This window comes from Pholcus phalangioides, unplaced genomic scaffold (assembly GCF_987345545.1).
Source record: "Pholcus phalangioides strain wild (caught in Gottingen) unplaced genomic scaffold, Ppha-v1.0 ptg000017l_1, whole genome shotgun sequence".
Lineage (NCBI taxonomy): Eukaryota > Metazoa > Arthropoda > Arachnida > Araneae > Pholcidae > Pholcus > Pholcus phalangioides.
In genome coordinates, this window is record NW_028301610.1 from 32470279 (window position 1) to 32489357 (window position 19079).

At 32.2% G+C, this 19079-nt stretch overlaps 1 protein-coding gene across 1 annotated transcript in view; it reads right to left on the minus strand.

The window, feature by feature from the left end:
- Positions 1-19079, minus strand: part of LOC149072917 (SIN3-HDAC complex-associated factor) — a 61828-nt gene that overhangs the window by 18572 nt on the left and 24177 nt on the right. The window contains exons 3-4 of the mRNA XM_089246169.1: positions 17291-17529; positions 9143-9275 (exon numbers count right to left, since the gene is read on the minus strand). Coding sequence (XP_089102295.1) covers positions 9143-9275; positions 17291-17518 — 361 coding nt within the window. The 5' untranslated portion in view covers positions 17519-17529. The remainder of the gene's footprint in view (positions 1-9142; positions 9276-17290; positions 17530-19079) is intronic.

Genomic DNA, 19079 nt, shown 5'->3' on the forward strand with positions numbered 1-19079 from the left:
TGCTCCAGCTAAATCGCCAGCACCAATCACAGTTGTATTCCCCAACACAGTTTAAACTGCAATTGCAGGTGAAATGATTGAAGATCGAAACGGATTGGTTAAATTGAGGATTTTAACCAATCCGTGTTGATCGCTAATCATTTAACCTGCGATTGTAGTTTAAACTCTGTCGGTGAATATGGCCATCAGAGTGATAAAGAAATTTACATATCCTATTGTTATATTCCAAAAATTAACAAATTTGCATAACAGAAAAATCTTAAAAATCTGGGAAACAATACTGGGACAGATTGGTCACGATGCACACGTGATCATTGCCTGCAATCACCAATAATCAGAGGTACAACAGGTAAACAATTCAAACTGTTTTAACATTGATTTAATAAAGAATAATTATTTTTCAGAGACTTATCTAGAAATTTATTGGTCTCGTTACAATCCCCCTTTATGAACACATGCTGAATCTGAAATGTCAAAAATCATGGGTTCATTTTGTGAGTGCACAGTTCACGACGTCCAGCTGCTGTGAACATCAGATAATAGAGTGGTACTGGCACGAATTTTCATCTTTCCACTTTAAAACAAGACCAAGATGATGGTGCTATTTTAATTTTTAGCCGAGTTATTGGAGTTTGAAATTACTTTGGTGGAAACTGTAGCTCATTTTGGTGCGATAACCACCCTACACCCAGCATCGATTTTAAAGACGTTTTCACGTCAAAACCATGCTTCTAATTTTAATGGTTTATAATTTTCAGAAATTTTCCATAATTTGGAAATTTATCAAAAAGCAGTTAAAATTTAATTAATTAAGCAATTCATTCAACAATTCAAAGTCTGAAAAAGACAGGAACTTTAGCATACACACTAAGCTTTACATTTATTTAACCCTTTAAGCTGTTTTTAAAATTTCCTTGATCTGCATTAAACTGCCACAGTGGAAATCACTGAATCTTCTTTAAATTCCACACCTGTTTTGAGAATAATATTTTTTTCCTGGCAATTGATCTCACAGGTTGGGGGAATGGAAAACTTGTTTTACTGTAAAAAAAACACAACACAGTATCTGGGCTCGGCATTGCCAAAATAAAAGGGTTTTAAAGATGCAAGATATCTATGCATTGCCAAAATAAAAGGCATCAAGTTAAGCGAGTTATCTTATCATAGCTGCTGTGAGGGGTTAATTCAATAAATGAACGAAATACATGTACTTATTGTAAATGAGTAGACGGGGACTCAAACCCTGGTCTCTTGTTTGCCGGACGAGTGCTCTACCAACTAAGCTATGAAGACAGAAAGAATTTCCCCTTCTGGGAAGGTATGTATATGGTGAATGGACAAAGACAACATTCTGCTAATAGCTCGCAAGTGACATCAGGGCCACCAGATGGTGGTATATGACAAAAGACGTCACTCTCCCTTGTTAATACGACAGATACAGGATACAGAAAAATAGCTGTGTGAGGAGATATCAATGTTTCAGGAAAGGAAAATTCATCTCTGCCCTCACGGGGACTCGAACCCGTCTCTCGTTTGTCAGATGAGTGCTCTACCAACTAAGCTATGAAGACGATATGACTAAACTGTCATATTAACAAGGGAGAGTGACGTCTTTCATCATATATCACCATCTGGTGGCCCTGATATCATTTGCGAGCTATTAGCAGAATGTTGCGACCATCCATTGCATGGAGACATTCAGTATATATATACGCTCAAAGGAGGGGAAATTCTATCTGTCTTTATAGCTTAATTGGTAGAGCACTGGTCTGGCAAACGAGAGATCAGGGTTCGAGTCCCTTTGAGGGCAAAGATGAATTTTCCTTTCCTGAAACATGGATATATATCTCCTCACTCAGCCAGTTTTCTGTATCTGTAGTATTAGCAAGGGAGAGCGACATCTTTCATCATTATTAAAATTTTCTCTAAAAACCTACATTTCTACATTGTAAATTTTCTTTGTTCTGACTAGGTTGCACATGTGCCTTTATGAAAAAGCATAAAGAATTGGTTCCCCCATTGAAACTGCCAATATTTTTCAAAGCTCTGGGAGAAAACCTGAATCTGCTATAACTGATATTTTAAGTAAATATCTATCACTATTACTTAACCATACATGCACCTCGTTAACATTCCTCTGGGGAATTTCTAATGAATTGGTACATGCAGGAACATATTGTATGTGTGTAAACATATTACCCTAATGTATTTATATTTTTAGAGTTATGCTTGTTTTGTGTTATACTCTGGTGCTACCATCTATTATTCATATTTTGAAGCTAAATATCTGTGATTTTGCTATATACCCACTATGCAATCCTGAGACTATTGTTGGTGTTCCCAAATGTGATAGTTTCACTTAACAAAGATGGGGGCTTTGATACCATTGACCACACAGTGATGACTGGCCGAATCTGACTTTCTGTGGTTTTCCAACTTTGAATGAGCTATCCCTTTAAAAAAAAAAGAGGTCGCTACTGTGATCAGCAAATCTACACCATAAATATGTCACATTCAATATTCACACAATGGCAATTTGGAGGATATATGGTGCCACCTACATGCAAGCACACTGTTAGGTTACACCAGCACAATATAGATCTCCTATTAAAATCTTAAATATGCAGCAATTAATTGCTTTAACACTTACGATAGAAATCCAGAGATATCTCCTCGAAGTTGATTTGCTTTATTTTAGTCAATCAGAACTATCTTGGTTTCTTAATATGCTTTTATTTCGAATGTGGCCGTTATAACGTGGACCAGGAAAAATTTTAAAAAACCGTTAAAGGGTTAAGTCAGCGGCATAGCACAAACCACTAAACCCCCCTTCAAAATGCCATATCTTTTTCGATGAAGTAGGCTTTTTTCTATTTTCAGCAAGTGCAAACTACAGGGTTTAGGGAAAATGATTCCATTGAGAAATCAAATTTACAAAATATATGGGTTTGTAAATGCTGAAATAGGATGCTTTTTAAGGAGGTGAGATATCTCCTCAAAGAGCTGCTTAAATGGTTAATGGTGATAGACTGTAGTTGTGGACCAGCAAGAAAGGAAAATAAAAGACCCACTTTTACTGGCCAACCAACTAGATTCTGGGAAAGAGGTTAATTAGAATAAGGTAGCATCACTGAAAACTTCTGAGAAATTGATCTGCTATCAAGCAGGGCAATCCCTCCAGAATTTTTCAGTCAGATCATAGCATGAAACATTAGTGTAAAAGCTGCTGCATAGAGCATGGTTAAAATGCATATACATTGTCTACTACAAATATACAAATGCAAACACAAAGGCCACAACAGGCAATGCCCAAAGAGGTGGCTCAAAAAAGATGTCCACAAAAAATATGGATGTCAATATAATGAAAATACAGCAATCAAAAATAAGAGCAGTTATCATGAAAAAACTAATATACAGGCTAAGATAAAAGTAATAAAAACTAATGATTATGATAAAATAAAATACACTGCCCATAAAAATTATAGTTGTCTTATTTAAGTATGAATAGCTTACTGATTCCACCCATTATAAACATTATATTTCTTTATAAACATATCAACTGTGGTAGAATTCACGACTACCATGGGTAAGCTATTCCATTTATTCACAACTCTGTTAGAGAAAAATTCCCTGCATTTCCATAATCTGGAGTTGTTTCTCACAAATCAATACTAGTGTTGCCTTGTTGAAACACTCGACTGATGGTATATCAATAACTCATGATCCATCCTATCCATTCTGTTGAAAATTTTGAACACTTTGATCATATCCCCCAACACCTGCATTCTTGTGATGAATATTCAAAAAATGAAGTCTCTCTTCATAACTCAAGCCCTGTGTGCTAACAAAGACACACGCAGCTCTTCTCTGCAGCCTCTCAACCAAGTCTATGTCCCTCCGCAGGTATGGTCTCCAAAACATTAATTCATACTCCAGTCTAGGATGAACTAAGCATCAGAAAAGTGGAATGATCACTTTAGGAGAATGCAGACACCTTTTTATGAATGAAACCGAGCATTCTATTTGCTTTTGTGACCACCCATTTAATGATGAAATCCTTGCTGGACAGTTTTGACTACTACTTAACCTTTCTTCTTTTTCTTTTCAAACTGAGCACAACTCAGGTCTATCGCCATCTATGGGCAATTTACTACCTAGTGAGTTGTGACAGAAGTGTAAGTGTGTATACCTAACAGTCTGAGTGCATATCTGAGTGTCTGTCTGATTTTTCTCAGTGCTGCCATCTGAGAAATCACTTCAGAAGTGAAATGAGTGGAGTGTAATGATTGAATTACATTTGTACCTGTTTGTAGGTTTGTTGCTCTCTGTGGTGCAAGTTTTTAAAAAGGAGATCAGCTCGCATCTCAAAATTGGGAACCAGAGAAACCAACTTTAGCCGACCACCACTGTGGCGATAGTGGGGTTCGAACCCAAGCCACAGATGAACATAAGCCACAGAGCTGTGATTGCTTTATCAACACCACTGACTGCAGTGGCTTAGGTTCATTACAAGCAAGAATTGCAATAAAATTCTATTGAAATGGGCAATATACTACCAAGTGAGTTGTACCCAACAATCTAGTTCCTATTTAGTATTGTGAGTGAATGTTTAGTGCTGCCATCAATATTTCAAATTGTGAGTAAGTGCAATGATTGAATTCTTCTACCATTGTAGGCCTGTTGCTCTCTCTCTCTAGCTAGAATTTTTCACAGGGCAGGTGAATTGTGACCCAAGTGCTGGATCAGGGCAAACACAGAATTCACCTTTTGCCTTCTTTTGAGAGCTCATCAAACAAAATATTTCTGTATTTTTTTATAAACTGACATATAATATATCTGATTATCTTTTACTTGTGTTTCCAGCTAGATGCAATGAATTAAAAAATTACAGTTTTCAAAAAACTAATTATCCCATTCAATACATTCATAGTTTGAATGTTATAGACAAATCATTTTTTACAACTTTTTTCTGAAATAATTTTTTCCTTATCTCTCATTTGATGCCCCTTTTATAGTGGTGCCCTGTGTCGCAACACTGGTTGCACAGCCACATACACATCCCTGCTCATCGTAAATAATCTTCCTTTTCATTTGCATTGTTACATCACCTCACATATAGGATTATATTTTTCTTTACTGCAGGCAAAAGTATTTCAAATGACTTAAGACATTTGATAATATGTATTTAAGAAATTTCTTAGGATTTCTTTTTATCTTTTTAAGCAAGAGAAAAATTTTCCAGTTTTTTGAGTTACTGCTTGATATCAGATGAATCTACTATTTTCTCTGCCATTAATGGCGTCACTGATGAACAAGTTATGCAGAACAAGCAACAGCTAAACTACTATCTAATTAAATTTTGTATTCACCATTTTTTTATACAGGCTGCTTTAAATTGTTTGTACATATCCTATGGAAAATCAGATAGTCCTATGAACTAATTCTTTTCTACCACTGACTTTAAAAATAATTTATACCTCAAATTACAAAAAGTTTTCAAATGATGTGAAATTTATTAAAATGCCACTTTTTTGAGGGGTTATATAAATAAAAAAATAAAATGAATAACTTTTTAAAAGACTGTGTATGCCAGAACCTCCAATTAGTGAAATAAAGAAGCCATTTACAAAAAAATTCTATATTTTAAAAATTACAATATTTATCAAGTTGCAAAATTACCATATTTTGGCAATTCACTGTTCTACTTGCAAGTTTGTATTAACTTAAAGCGTCTCTATTTTTAGGGGCTGTACACAAAGGGAATGAACACAACTTATTGGTTTTCAATTTACTTAGATTATTTTATTATTATGGCAGCTACTTCTTATCCTCTCGTGGAAAAAATTATTTTTCATTTTAAAAAAATCAATTATTCAACCTTTAGGACTAGAAAGTGAAATTAAAAAAAAACAAAAAAAAACAATGAATTGTAAATATTTTCAGCAGAAATAAGCAAATGCGTTAAATGTTGGCAGTTCTAATTCTAGTAACTAAACCACTTGGTTACATGAGAAACACAAATGAAAAAATTGTTTTTGAATTTATCAATTTATTAATATATAAGGTTAATAAAAATATTACATTTCATTAATTAAAACCACCAAGGAGACACCTAGGTCCCATACTGGTTCTTACATGAGATTAATTTATAAACTCTACAATTCACAATTAAAATATAATTACAGTGTTTAGTAATTTTGGAGAGAGAGAAAAAAAATCATGATAAAATGAAAAAATCAAAATATACACACACATATATGATACGTAAGTTATATATAAAATACAATATAATGATGCAAAGGGCAGGGGGTGCTTTATTACATATATAAAAAAATCTATAAATCAACATGAGTTTATATAATATGATTTGAAATAGTACAGCAGAGTTGACAACAAGGGAATTTTAAATGAGAAATTAACCAGTTGGAGCGGGAAGTCAATCTGAAGCAAAGAAGGGAGTGTGAATTTGAGGAGAAAATCAAAAGTAGTTTTCAATATTGACTATTTGAAATAAGTATTGTTTAAGAAGTTTTTGAAAATCGAAAATGTGGATGACTGTATAAGATCATTTGGAAGGCTATTATAAAATTTAGGAATGAGGCAGCTAAAATGTTTTTTGAGAATATTTTTATGAACTAAAGGCAGAGAGTATATGAAATTATGTCTATTGGATGTGCGTGATGAATTCAAAGGTAAAGCAAACTGTTTTTTCTTGATTATTAGTATGGATCTAAAAAAATATAAATGCCTTAAGGGTAGGATATTTAGGTGTAGAAAAAGTGCATTTAAGGGAGTGATGTAATTTCCCATCAAAATTCTAATAGCTTTTTTTTGTAAGGAAATTAAGGGAGCAATAGTGGTAAGATAATCACTACCCCAGAGTGGCAGACCATAAAGTAAGCGTGATTGGAACTTTTAATAATAATACATCAACAAAAAGATTGGTTTACATATGGTTTCAGATTGTATAATTTGTAAACAATGAAACAGAGTTTTGCTTTTAAATAATTACAAAGCGAGAGCCATTTTAAATTTTGATCAATATACATACCAAGGTATTTTATGGTGGATATTTGCTCTAGACGTTGACAGTCACATGAATTATAGATAGTACAAATTGGTTCATGCAAAATTATGTTGTAGGCAATAGGTGGAATATTTTATAACGGAAAAGTTGATAAATTTACTTTTGGACACATTAAGAGATCATTAGCAATGAACCAATCACAAACTGTTATTAGGTCAGTATTTATATTGTTGATAAGTGGTGGGAGGTCATCTTTTTTTTCTGAGTAAAGTATAACAGTATCATCAGCAAATGTGATTTTACCTTTAATATTTAAATTACAGAGATCATTGATAAAAATGATAAATAATAATAATGGTCCTAAATTAGATCCTTGTGGGACTCCTCTGATTATCTCCATGGCATTACTTGAATAATGATTGCATTTGACTTTTTGAGTTCTGTTGTTAAATAAAATATTTGATAAAATCGAAAGCATTGCCCTTATTCCATAGTTATACAGTTTTGATAACAATATTTTATGATTTACACTGTCAAATGCTTTTCCTATGTCAAGAAAAATGCCTATTGTATTTCTGGATTGATCAATATTCCTGTAGACGTATTCAGAAAAGTTTAAAAGAGCAGATTATGTATTTCTATTAGGGAGAAAACCATGCTGATTATTGGAAAAAAATTTATTGTTATTTAAAAAAGAATAAATCCTGTCTTTAATTAGTGTTTCAATTAATTTTGAGATAGGTGACAGGCCTGTAGTTGCTAATGTTATTTGGGTTGCTATTGTTATAATGTTCATCACTTTTAAAAATAGAAATAACAATAGCTGATTTAAGTGATTCAGGAAATTCTCCTCTTTCAATGTAATTATTAATTAGGTCTGCTAGTAGTTGAAACATACATTCAGGAAGACGTTTGAGAATTTTTGTAGTGAAAGTATTGTAACAAGAAGCATTGTCTTTGAGTGATTTTGTTATTCTATGATTTCATTACTGTTAGTGGGAGCTAGAAAAATGGATTTATCACTGTGAGTAATGAATTGCCCAAAACTATCATCATGTTCATGATTTTTTTATGAAATATTTATAAAGTTGTTATTAAAATTATTTGTTAGCAATTGTAAATTAGTCATTGAAAAAGGTATCATTTTTTATGGGTATTACTAAAAAGTTAAACAATTTAATTTCTTTCAAGTCTCAATGATAGTTACGGTTTTGCAGTATTTTTTACAACACTTTGAATTTAATTTATGTTTTCATAATTTGTGAATCACCTTCAATCATTATCAATAACCGCTGAAAAATTAAAAATCAAATATCTCAGTAACTATTACATTTAAAAGCGGATTCTACATTCAAAGTTTTCGCTCACAAAGACTGGAAAAAAAAATTTCTATGTATACAACTATACAATAATTTTTATGTATACAGCCCCCTCAAAAATTATGACACTTCAAGCAACTGCACATCATTTGAAAAATTTTTGTAATTGGAACACCTCTAAAATCAAAGATTACAAAGATAGTCCAGAGAACAAACAATTTGAATCAATCTGTATGTAGTATAGAAGACAGTAAATTAAAGTTAAACACAGAGTTGAGTAAAAAAGGTAGAAATTAAGTTAATCAAAAAGAGTAAGCGAAATACTACATCTCCCCAAATATCCTGAGGTAATATTATGATAGCACAACCAATAGGAGCAGACAGTATGACGTAAATAAGGCTTGTGCGCATGGTATTCAATTATAGACTACCATGTCCATGGTAACAATCATGCACATGGTACAATGGGTATAAGCTGCATGAAAATGGGCTTGATTTCTAGTTTGAGAAACTGCCCATGTAGCCACAGCCTAACATGAGAGTGAACTTGATAGCCAGCCTACTCATAATGCTGCTTCTTTGATGAAAGATTGCTCTTTCTGAACATGTGAGGTCATGCTTACGTAATTTGCGATGTACACATAATATTTAGCTTTTGTATAATGTGTGGTGCATTTTTTCAGCAGTCCCGGTTCTCTTTTCATCAGACCATACCGTATGACATACATATAACTTTAATTGTCAGCAGATACTTTACTTGGTATGTATCAGAATTTATTGAAACACATCTTTTTACCTGCAATATCATCTGATAAATTATCTTTTGCTCTGCACAATCTCAAACGAAGTTTCTTGACTGGCTTTCTTTCTATTCTAGTTCTATTCTTGGTTACACATTTTGTTCCAGGTCCAGCTCTAGCATCTACAACCTGAAATAACATTGAATAAAAACTGACAAATTAGAACATTATACAATAAATTTTCATTTAAATTCACCTCCAGTCTTTAGGCTGTCGTGGGTTTGATTTTTTGCTCAATGTTTCTACAACACTTTTTATGCAATTAATAAAAAATTTTGACCTTTACGAATAATACTCCTATCATGACTAGCCTATAAGTTTTATTAGATGTGCAACTTAATTTTGGCCCCTAACTTAAAGTAATTATAGCAACTATGAAAATTTATTATTTTTTCCTGCTATACAGCCACGTTGAAGTTTCATTTGAAAGCTTTGATGCTGACAAAGTTAGCAGCAGTATTGATATATCATAAGAAAACAGTGATAGAAGCAATGCTGTTCAAGAAATAACATTTCAGTCTCTGCTTCTTTTTGTGCTTTGCAAGAGAAAAAAGGTGCAGATGAAGCTCAGAAAATGCCTTGTGCATCTTAGGGTGTTACAGCATGCTCACCTAAAGCTGCACCAGGCATAAGATATTCTCAGCCAATCTTACACCAATTCTCTTCCTTGCACAAATGGTTTTAGTGGTTGGAGAGTATTTTGACCCCTACATTTTCTTTTTTATAGACAGTATTTGAAGCAGAAAAAGAAATGGAAAACGAGAAACTGGAACACCTTTTGGTAGAAGATTCTTGTTGCACAAAGTCAGAGTTCCCAAAGAAACTTTGAGTAATATGAAAAACCTTTTCCATGTATTTGGACAAGCTGGAAAAACTGCAAACCAAAGTAAGCACTGTGATGTTGCTGTAATATTGCTTTTAGATTCAAACAAATGGATTTGCTGCACAAAATTGTGCAACAAAACATAATACATCAATGATAATCCAAACAGGTAAAAATTGTAGTGAGCTATAAAGTCATTACTGAAAAATTCAATATCCATGTTAAGAATGTGTTTTCATAGATAAGATGGGATCAAGGAGACATACATTATGGTTTGCTTCAACCAGTTTAAATGAATGTTCTCTGTTGAGCATCAACAGAAGCAACTGATTCTTGTTAGTCATGCACTAAAACAGAAGAAGCACAGGAATAAGGCCTTGATTTGACAGACTGATTTCAACCCTGGTTCAATGACTAGAAGCTTATCACCATGAAGAGGGCAAACATTTTGCTTCAAAACAACATGCTCTCACACTGAATAAAAATGACTTCAAACATAATCACTGACTTGGGCTGGGAAATTTCACAATGCACCCACCTATCCTCCTCATCATGATCTCATAACACTCTATATCAAGGCTGTAGCCAAGGGAGAAAGAGCCAACTCCCCACCAAAATGTGAGAAAATGACTGATATATAGGCTTATAGATTCACATGATTAAATTTCCTGTACTATCAGTTTAATCTTTTTAGAAAAATCAGTTATCCCCCCCTACAAAAGAAATTTCTGGCTACGGCCCTGCTTTATATAATTTGCATAGAAATGATGCCAGACCCCCCCCCCCCATCTTAGAGAGAGATATTGTAATTGAGTTCAAATGAGATTACTATTCAATCTGTTATGTTAACCTGATAGTTTACCTTTTCAGTTTGTTGTACTGACTATACCTCATTATGTAATAAATTCTAGTTAAGTTTTATCCTCGGTCTTGCTCTGTTCTCGATCATCTTCCACAATACTCCTGACCTTGCTCCTTCAGAATATCACCTCTTCAGATTCTTGTGAGTATCAAATGGTTGATACTCTGTCAAGGATGTCGATACAAGTATCGTTCAGTTTATCAACTTGAAACAACCCTCTTTTCCCAAATCAGAATGTGACACTTCCCTGAAAGATAATATAATTGTGTACAAAGAAAGGGGTTTAATCCCAAGATTAAATATAAGAATTTTTATAAATTACTATGAAAATTTAGTGAAAGAAGCCGAAAATCAAGATGCATACCTAATAAAAATTGTGCAAAATATATTTATCATTTATTTGTTGCACTTCTGAAATATTTGTATCAATATTTTTTAAATGTGATGATATTGATTATTTTTCTATAGAGTTTACTCTGATAGGTATTTCAAAATTTTTGCAATACTTTTCAGAAAAACTGCTCATTTTATAAGTTATGTACCTATAAGTACTACTACCTATTATGCAATAGGTAAGCAACAATCAAAAAAATGACTGGATATAAAAGTTTTCATATGCTGCAGATTTTTAATATAGCACAACTTTATACAGTGAAACCTGTCTAAGATGGACACTGTTGGAAATGGAAACCTGTCTTAAACGGAAGGAAAATATAGTATATTCAATGATTAGTGCTTTGATTTGCACCTTTATAAAACGGAAATTTGTCTAAAACAGAAATTTGTCTAAAACGGAATATTATTTCAGCCTCTTGACATACCGTTTCATACAGGTTTCACTGTATATGCCATATGTAATTCTCATTCAAGAACTAAAAAAATATCAGCATTTAAATAAAATTAAATGCTGTCAGCATCATTTTTCTTGAACAGCAGCTCTGTTTCAGACTTCTTGTGATTGATGCACTATCGCTTCAAAACTCAACATATTACATTTCCCTTCGTGTATTTTCAAGCTGATTCAAGGTAAAAACTATTACAGAGATAAGATAAAGAATGCAAATGACATAACCATGGCAAAAAATATAAGCAACTCACACAATCATATGATCTAGAAGGTTTTAAAAAGCAGCAAGCAATCTTATTCTTGAACTTTCCTTTCCTTTTTTTTTTATTTGTGGCAGAAGATGTGGAAAATTTTGTCTATTAATGGGGCTCTTTTCCATGGCCTCTTTTTACTGCACATTCTTCTGCATGTAAGTCTGTATGTTCCTTACATGCTTTAGCCAATATTTGTCCAAACTTGGGCATATACCAAACAAATCAATATTAACATGTTTCCATCTTCCAGAATTGATTCAATCTATACATTACCTACTGTTTATAAAACTGTGAAAAGAAAGTGTTGTACTTGCATATAATTCCTAAATTATATAACTCATCACCGTCTGATATTATTTGAACTGTCTGTCTTCATTCTTATGGAAAGCTAATCAAATCTTATGAGAAAACTTGTAATCAGTTTTAAAAAACATTTTATACATTTTTAATTCATTTTACAATAGCTATCTCTATAATACTGAGCTTATTTTTTGATTTCCATTCTTCATGCATTTTATTTTTTTAATAACATGATCCTCATGTATTTCGAAGAAATCTGTATGATCTGTCTAGGAAAGTCAGTCATTTTCAGTGGCATATTGCAAAAGGAGCCTCCTATATATATGCTCCAAAGTAGAATATGCCAAAATCTGTGACGATCTTCATTAGCATAACTTGTTACACTACTGTTTATGTATATTAAAATTTCACTTATATTTTAATCCATTTTCAGTTCATGTTAATAAATATGTTCTATTCTATGATAAGCTTAGATATATTATCTACCTGAATATGAAATATCTAAATACTTTCAAATTTACAAGAATTGATGGCTTGAATGTTTATGATAATTTGTGTGTGAATTTGGTACTTTATATCAAAATGCATGCAAATGCAAAATCTATAATCACATTATTAACTATTCATCAATATCTGAATTATTGCACTGTTATACAACTATGCTGGTCATTCATTCATCAACTACTAGCTTTATCACATTCATATAACATATTCAATATCTGTATCTATTTTATGGACAGATATTTTTGTCAGAATAATTGTGATTTATTCCTATTTCCCACGTTCAGGTTTAATTACCACCTTGTCGTTAAATCCAATACTTTACTTTCAAAAGTGTGACTAACACGTTACAGTGCAAGTTATACAATGTACAATTTCGGTCACGTTTCAATTTTTTACCATTTTATGTATGTAAATCATATTCTTTAATCTTTCCTGCTGAATGCAAGAATTATTATTGTTGTTATTCGAGTGTGAACTATCAAATTACTCTAAGTACTATAAATGGGAATGACTTAATAATTCTTGATAATTTAAATTTTTTTCTGAATCGCAAAATTAACATAAACAGAAAATCTGTACCCATATTCTTAATCACCCATCATTATAAGATTTGTAGTGCTATTGAGCATCTATTGCCAACTGCTGAGCTTCCGTCTGGGGTACATATTATGCATTACATTTTTTTATTATTTCGTTCGAGTCTAAAATAAACTTTAACTATCTTAGTACCCTGGAGGAGTTTGGTAGCTTTTCAAACCATTCTCAGAACAACAATTCTCAACCTAGTACAGATATTAATGTTGTACATTTTAATATCAGAAGTATCAGAAAAAATCTGAATTTATTAATAACATATTTACATGAAAATTTATCATCTATAGATGTGCTTATAATATAGATGGATCTGATTTATTTGCATGTTGTAGAGAATACAACAACTCTGGTGGTGTTGTGGTATATATTCATAAATCACATTCATTTTCCTTTCTGTCAGCCGAGGTAATTGTTTTACGCCATCTTTCATTAAATTTAAATATCATTTGTCTCTACAGATCTCATTCAACAGTCAACTATTTTGTCAATGAATTAAATCACTTTTTACATAACTTTAAATATAAAGATACCTTACTCATTGGAGGCTTATTAGCTTCAACACTTAATACTAATTCCAAATATATTGGCACTCTAACAAATCATGGATTTTTTTAATCTCTAATCTCACATGTAACAAGACCTTCATTTAATACTTGTATCAAACACATTTTTCTTTGCAACTCTAATCGCTTAACTAATATTCATTCATCTGTCTTTTTAACTGATATCACTGACCATTATCCTATTTTATGTAAACTTTCTTAAACTATAAATAATTCAAATAAAATATCCCCCAAGTGTTGTAATAAAAAATTAAAAACTGTTGAGTATAGTGGCATTTCATCTTATTTAAACAATTATAAATTTACTCTTCATCATAATCTTGCACATTCTCAATTTGGTCAATTTATTTATTGTTTTGAGAATATAATCAACAACTTCACAATATATATTACAACTAGGCTTAAACGGAAAGTTGCTTTTAAGCCTTAGATTTCACAAGAACTCAAGTTCTATATTAAGACCAAAGAAAAACTTTATTTAAAATCTAAAAATATCCATTTGATATTCTGATACAAACAACTTATCGTAGTATTACATGATTTGTTAAATCAAACATAAAATCAGCCAAATGCACTTATTTTAAAAATCAGTTCTTAAATTGCAATACATTTGAATATTTCCAAACGGTGGAAATTTGTTAACAAAATGCTAGGAACAAATGAAAACCATGTCATGTTGCCTTCAGGTACTAATATCATTCCAATAGCAAATGAATTCAATACACATTTTACAAACATTTCTCTTCTTATCTCATATCTGATATGATTAACCTAATGATTAACTATGATTAACCGCCTAATATCTGATGATTTCAAAAACTGTACTTCTAATAACAGCAATTCCATCTTTCTTTACCCAACTACATCCGATGAAGTACAAAAGATCATAAATAATTTATCTAACAGTTTTCAGTACTGACCTAACTAATTCTAAAATTTTTAAACATCTACTGGGTGACACTATTGTGCTCCTGGCTGACTTGGTTAACAATTGCATTGTAACTGTAAGTGGTATTTTTTCAGATTCACTTAAATCAGCTACTGTTTTCCCAGTATTCAAATCAGGTGATAAAAATTATTTTAATAATTTTAGACCAATCTCTATTCTATCTTCTATCTCCAAGATCTTTGAAACTATATTAAAAACTAGACTCCATTCTTTTTTTTATCTAGTCATAAGTTATATTCTGAAAATCAGTATGGTTTCCTGTCAAATAAAAACACTGAATCTGCCCTCCTTAAATTAGCTTCCCCTGTTGTACATAACTTAGATGCATCAAGAAAAACTTGCAGTTTTTTAAGATATAAAAAAAGCATTTGATAACGTAAATCATGAAATCCTTCTGCACAAACTTGAAAAACTCTGTATTAGAGGTAATGCATTGATATTTTTAAATCTTACTTGCACAATAGAACACAATCTGTTAAATGTTTTGCAAGCATTAGTGATCCCATGAACATGATAAAAGGTATTCCTCAGGGCTCAGTACTTGGTCCGCTACTGTTTACTATTTTCATTAATGATTTTTGTACGACATCTTTATTTTTACAAATCACTATTGCTCAATCACAAAAATCAGTTTCCCTTTAACCTTAATACCACTAATTCATCTTCAAGAATAAATAGTACTTACACTCTACCTCTAATTCACAAAACAATAGCTAGAAAACACTTTACATATAGTATTCTAAAGTTCTATAATTGAATTTCTTTAAATTTCGATACAAATGTCTCTCTGCCTACCTACAAAAAATTAATTAAATCCTATCTCTTATCTGAGACTAATATGGAAAAACACGTTTGAATTTTTTTGAAATTAATTTTGTTGTATATATTTATTTTGAAATTGTTCCCAATGAATTTATTTTTGTGTACCTACATATGTATATATATTTTTTTCTCCACCTCGAGCTTATGTCTTCAGTACTTTTTATACCTCACAATTTTTCCCCCACGCTAACTACGCAAAGCACCACCACCATGGCTATCACAGCTTAATGATATATTTTGTTATCCCCCTTTCTTTTTTCAATCCTATAATTATTTTATTGTTTTTGTATCATTTATACTTTATGTTCATCGATATGTGTATGTATTAAGTATCCAGTATGTGCCTTTCCTGGCTCCCTGGGTTCAATTCCTTCAATTGTATATGTACTTTTTATGCCTGAATAAAGAAATAAATAAATAAAAATATTACAATTTGTATTTTCTTATATTTTCTATACTCTTATTGACAATAAAATGTTTCACATTTTGAATGGCACACCTTGATCCATAGGTTGAACAAAATGATTCATATCAAGTGGTACACAATCTTTTGATGCACTCCAGCTGTACAGTGTTTAAATGGCCATTAAGTTATGAAAAAAAATATTCAAACAAACACTAAAAATTTTCAAGTTAGCATTTTGAATTTTTCAGACACTGGCAATCAAAATCAGAGATAGAGTGATACATCAGAGCTAACTAAGATAATTCATTACAGAATCACATTCGTTAACCAAAATCTTTGTTAGTGGAAACATAATTTTTCATAGGTTTCTATGGAACTGGGAAATTTGTTCCCAGGTTGTGCTTAAATTTTGAAGATAAATTTTATAAAACACCAAGAAGCAGTATAAAAAACCAAAGGCTGAAATGAACAGCTTAACAATTGAATAAATGAGAATTTACAGGAAGATGAGGTATTGAAGATCTTTTTATTTTAGATTATCTATACAATCCAGTCGGCTTTGTAGGTGTCCTCTTATGTGATGTGGTCAGCTCATTTCTGTGTCTCATATATGCCTGAACACTTCCAATGCTCTCCCCTTCTTTCATGCCTTTTCTCTGAGCTCAATCTTTCATTTGGCATGAAATGGTTATAAAAATTTCTGAAAGAAAATTTGAGGGACATCTGGAAAGAGCTTCTAAGGCTGACATAAACTAATCCGAATCTAGTGATAGTAATTTCAATGATGATTGGTGTAAAAATTCAGCTCATAACGTGGTTGTGTCGGGTTAGATCATAGTTTCCTAAACTTTTTATTCCATCGCCCCCTTCTTGAGGAATTCGTTTCTCTCATTACCCAACTCAAGCAAACCCATAGGATTCTATGTTATACTCATAGCTTCTATAGCCCCCTGGACCATTCCATTGCCCATCGGGGGTGATATTGCCCACTTTTGGAAACACTGGGTTAAAGTATGCATCTATATAAATAAAAATTTTCATTAGCTGAATCTGCATTCATTAGCTGATGTATCACTGTAGCTCACTTATCATCCAAGCACTTTTGTTAAATTTATTCAGAATGGATAACTTTTTTACGAACTTAGATCACTGGGTTTTGCCTGTTTCTGATCATCAACACAGGTAAAGTTAAAATATTAAATAATAAACCATATACTTACATGGTGCCAATCTCTATTTGTTCCAGCAGGCAGTTTTTTCCATCGTTTGACCAGAAGGACACATGCATTGCAAATTTCACCTGATCTTTTTTCACCAATGCGAAAGCATTTTTCAAATTCTGGTTCATATTTTTTGCTGTCTGTGAATCTTGAGCTAGATGATTTAGCCTTGCATATGCAGCAACCATGAACTGAACGATATATCTTTGGTTTGTGAAAGCTAAACATACCTCATTTGCCTATAACAAAAATAATTACATATCAATATAAGAAAATTATCATATCAAGCACACACAACCTTGATTGATAAAAAGCTTATTAGTGTTAAGTTTACTAGTCATGCCAATGAAAAAACAAGGTTTGTGCAGAAACTTAATATTAAATTCAATTTTGTTGAATTTAAATAAATTACTTGATTAATTTCAAAATTTTTCAATCTATTTTGAGGACTAAGTAAAAAAAATTGAAAATTATAAAATATATTTCGAAATATATTAGGATTCTTCTCTCTCTCCATAATCCAGTCATACAGGAGTTTGGCCCGTCTAGTAATCCAATGTTTTTAGGTGGGCTTCCTTCAAGCATAGTAGAGAAAAAATGCCACTGTGCGACTCTGTGCAGAAGTTTATATTATTTAAGTGGGCTTTTTAAAACTAATTTACAGTAATCAAGGGAATTTGGGAGTCCGGCAAAACTGTAGTCTGACCTGTGCTGGATAAGTGACAATCTACTATATTTCAGCACTCAGCTGGTGATAATATAGAAGAAATATACAAGAGTGAAACTATCGACCCCTTAGGCAATTTCTTTCCCTCATTAGGTGTGAACTTTATTCCAGCCTTTTCTCTTGAGGAAGACATAAAGATTGGGATCCTATTTTGTATTTAACTTTTTTTTCTGGCATTTACAAGATATCTCCCCTTACCTAATGCTTTACATTTTGGCAATGATAGAGAGAGAGAGAGAGAATGCAGAACTATCTCACCTCCTTAGAGACCTCTTATTTTGGCAATCACAAGCACAGAGATATTGAAAATTGTGCTACTCAGTCAAACATGTTTTTGGTTCCCTTCCCCCCCCCCCCCATCCCAAATCAACAAGGGAGTATGTTATGCTGAATTGTCAAAATTCATCATAAGTCATTCCCATAACAAATATGGATGTTCTTAATACATCAACCCAAAATCAAAGAAAAAATCGCTAAGGACAAAAGAAATTTGAGGAACTGAAACTAGAAAAAATTCCAAAAAAAAATTAATATGTAGGTATGGTTGCTCATTTTGCCCACTGACTTTTATTGTCTCTTCACAAGAAAAGTTAACATCATTTGGCATTTTAAAACTAAATTAATAATTTCATCATTTTTGTTGCACCACTGTCATTTTCTGCACACAAGAGCTAATTAGAAAGAGTCCTACAGTCAATAGCTGATTCCAAACTCCAACATTTTACATTTTTTTTCTATCTTGTTTTAATGAGAAATTAGAAGGCAAACCCTGCAGTAGAAGAAGGGAACTTTCAGCCATAGAAATGTGCCCTGCGTGGTCATCTTGTCCCTGCTTCTGTTGTACCACTGCATTAGAAAAGATTCTGGCAAGGACTAATTGGGTATCAAACCCCAGACATTTTTAACATCTTTTAACCACTTTACAATCAAGGACGTAATGTTGTGTCCAAATGTCAGTGGAATAAATTCAAACAAGTAAATTCAAAACCTCTCTGTTTTCTTTTCTCTCTCCTCATCATCGCAAAGCTTTGTTGTAACCCTATGAAAAAGTTGTTCTTTTTA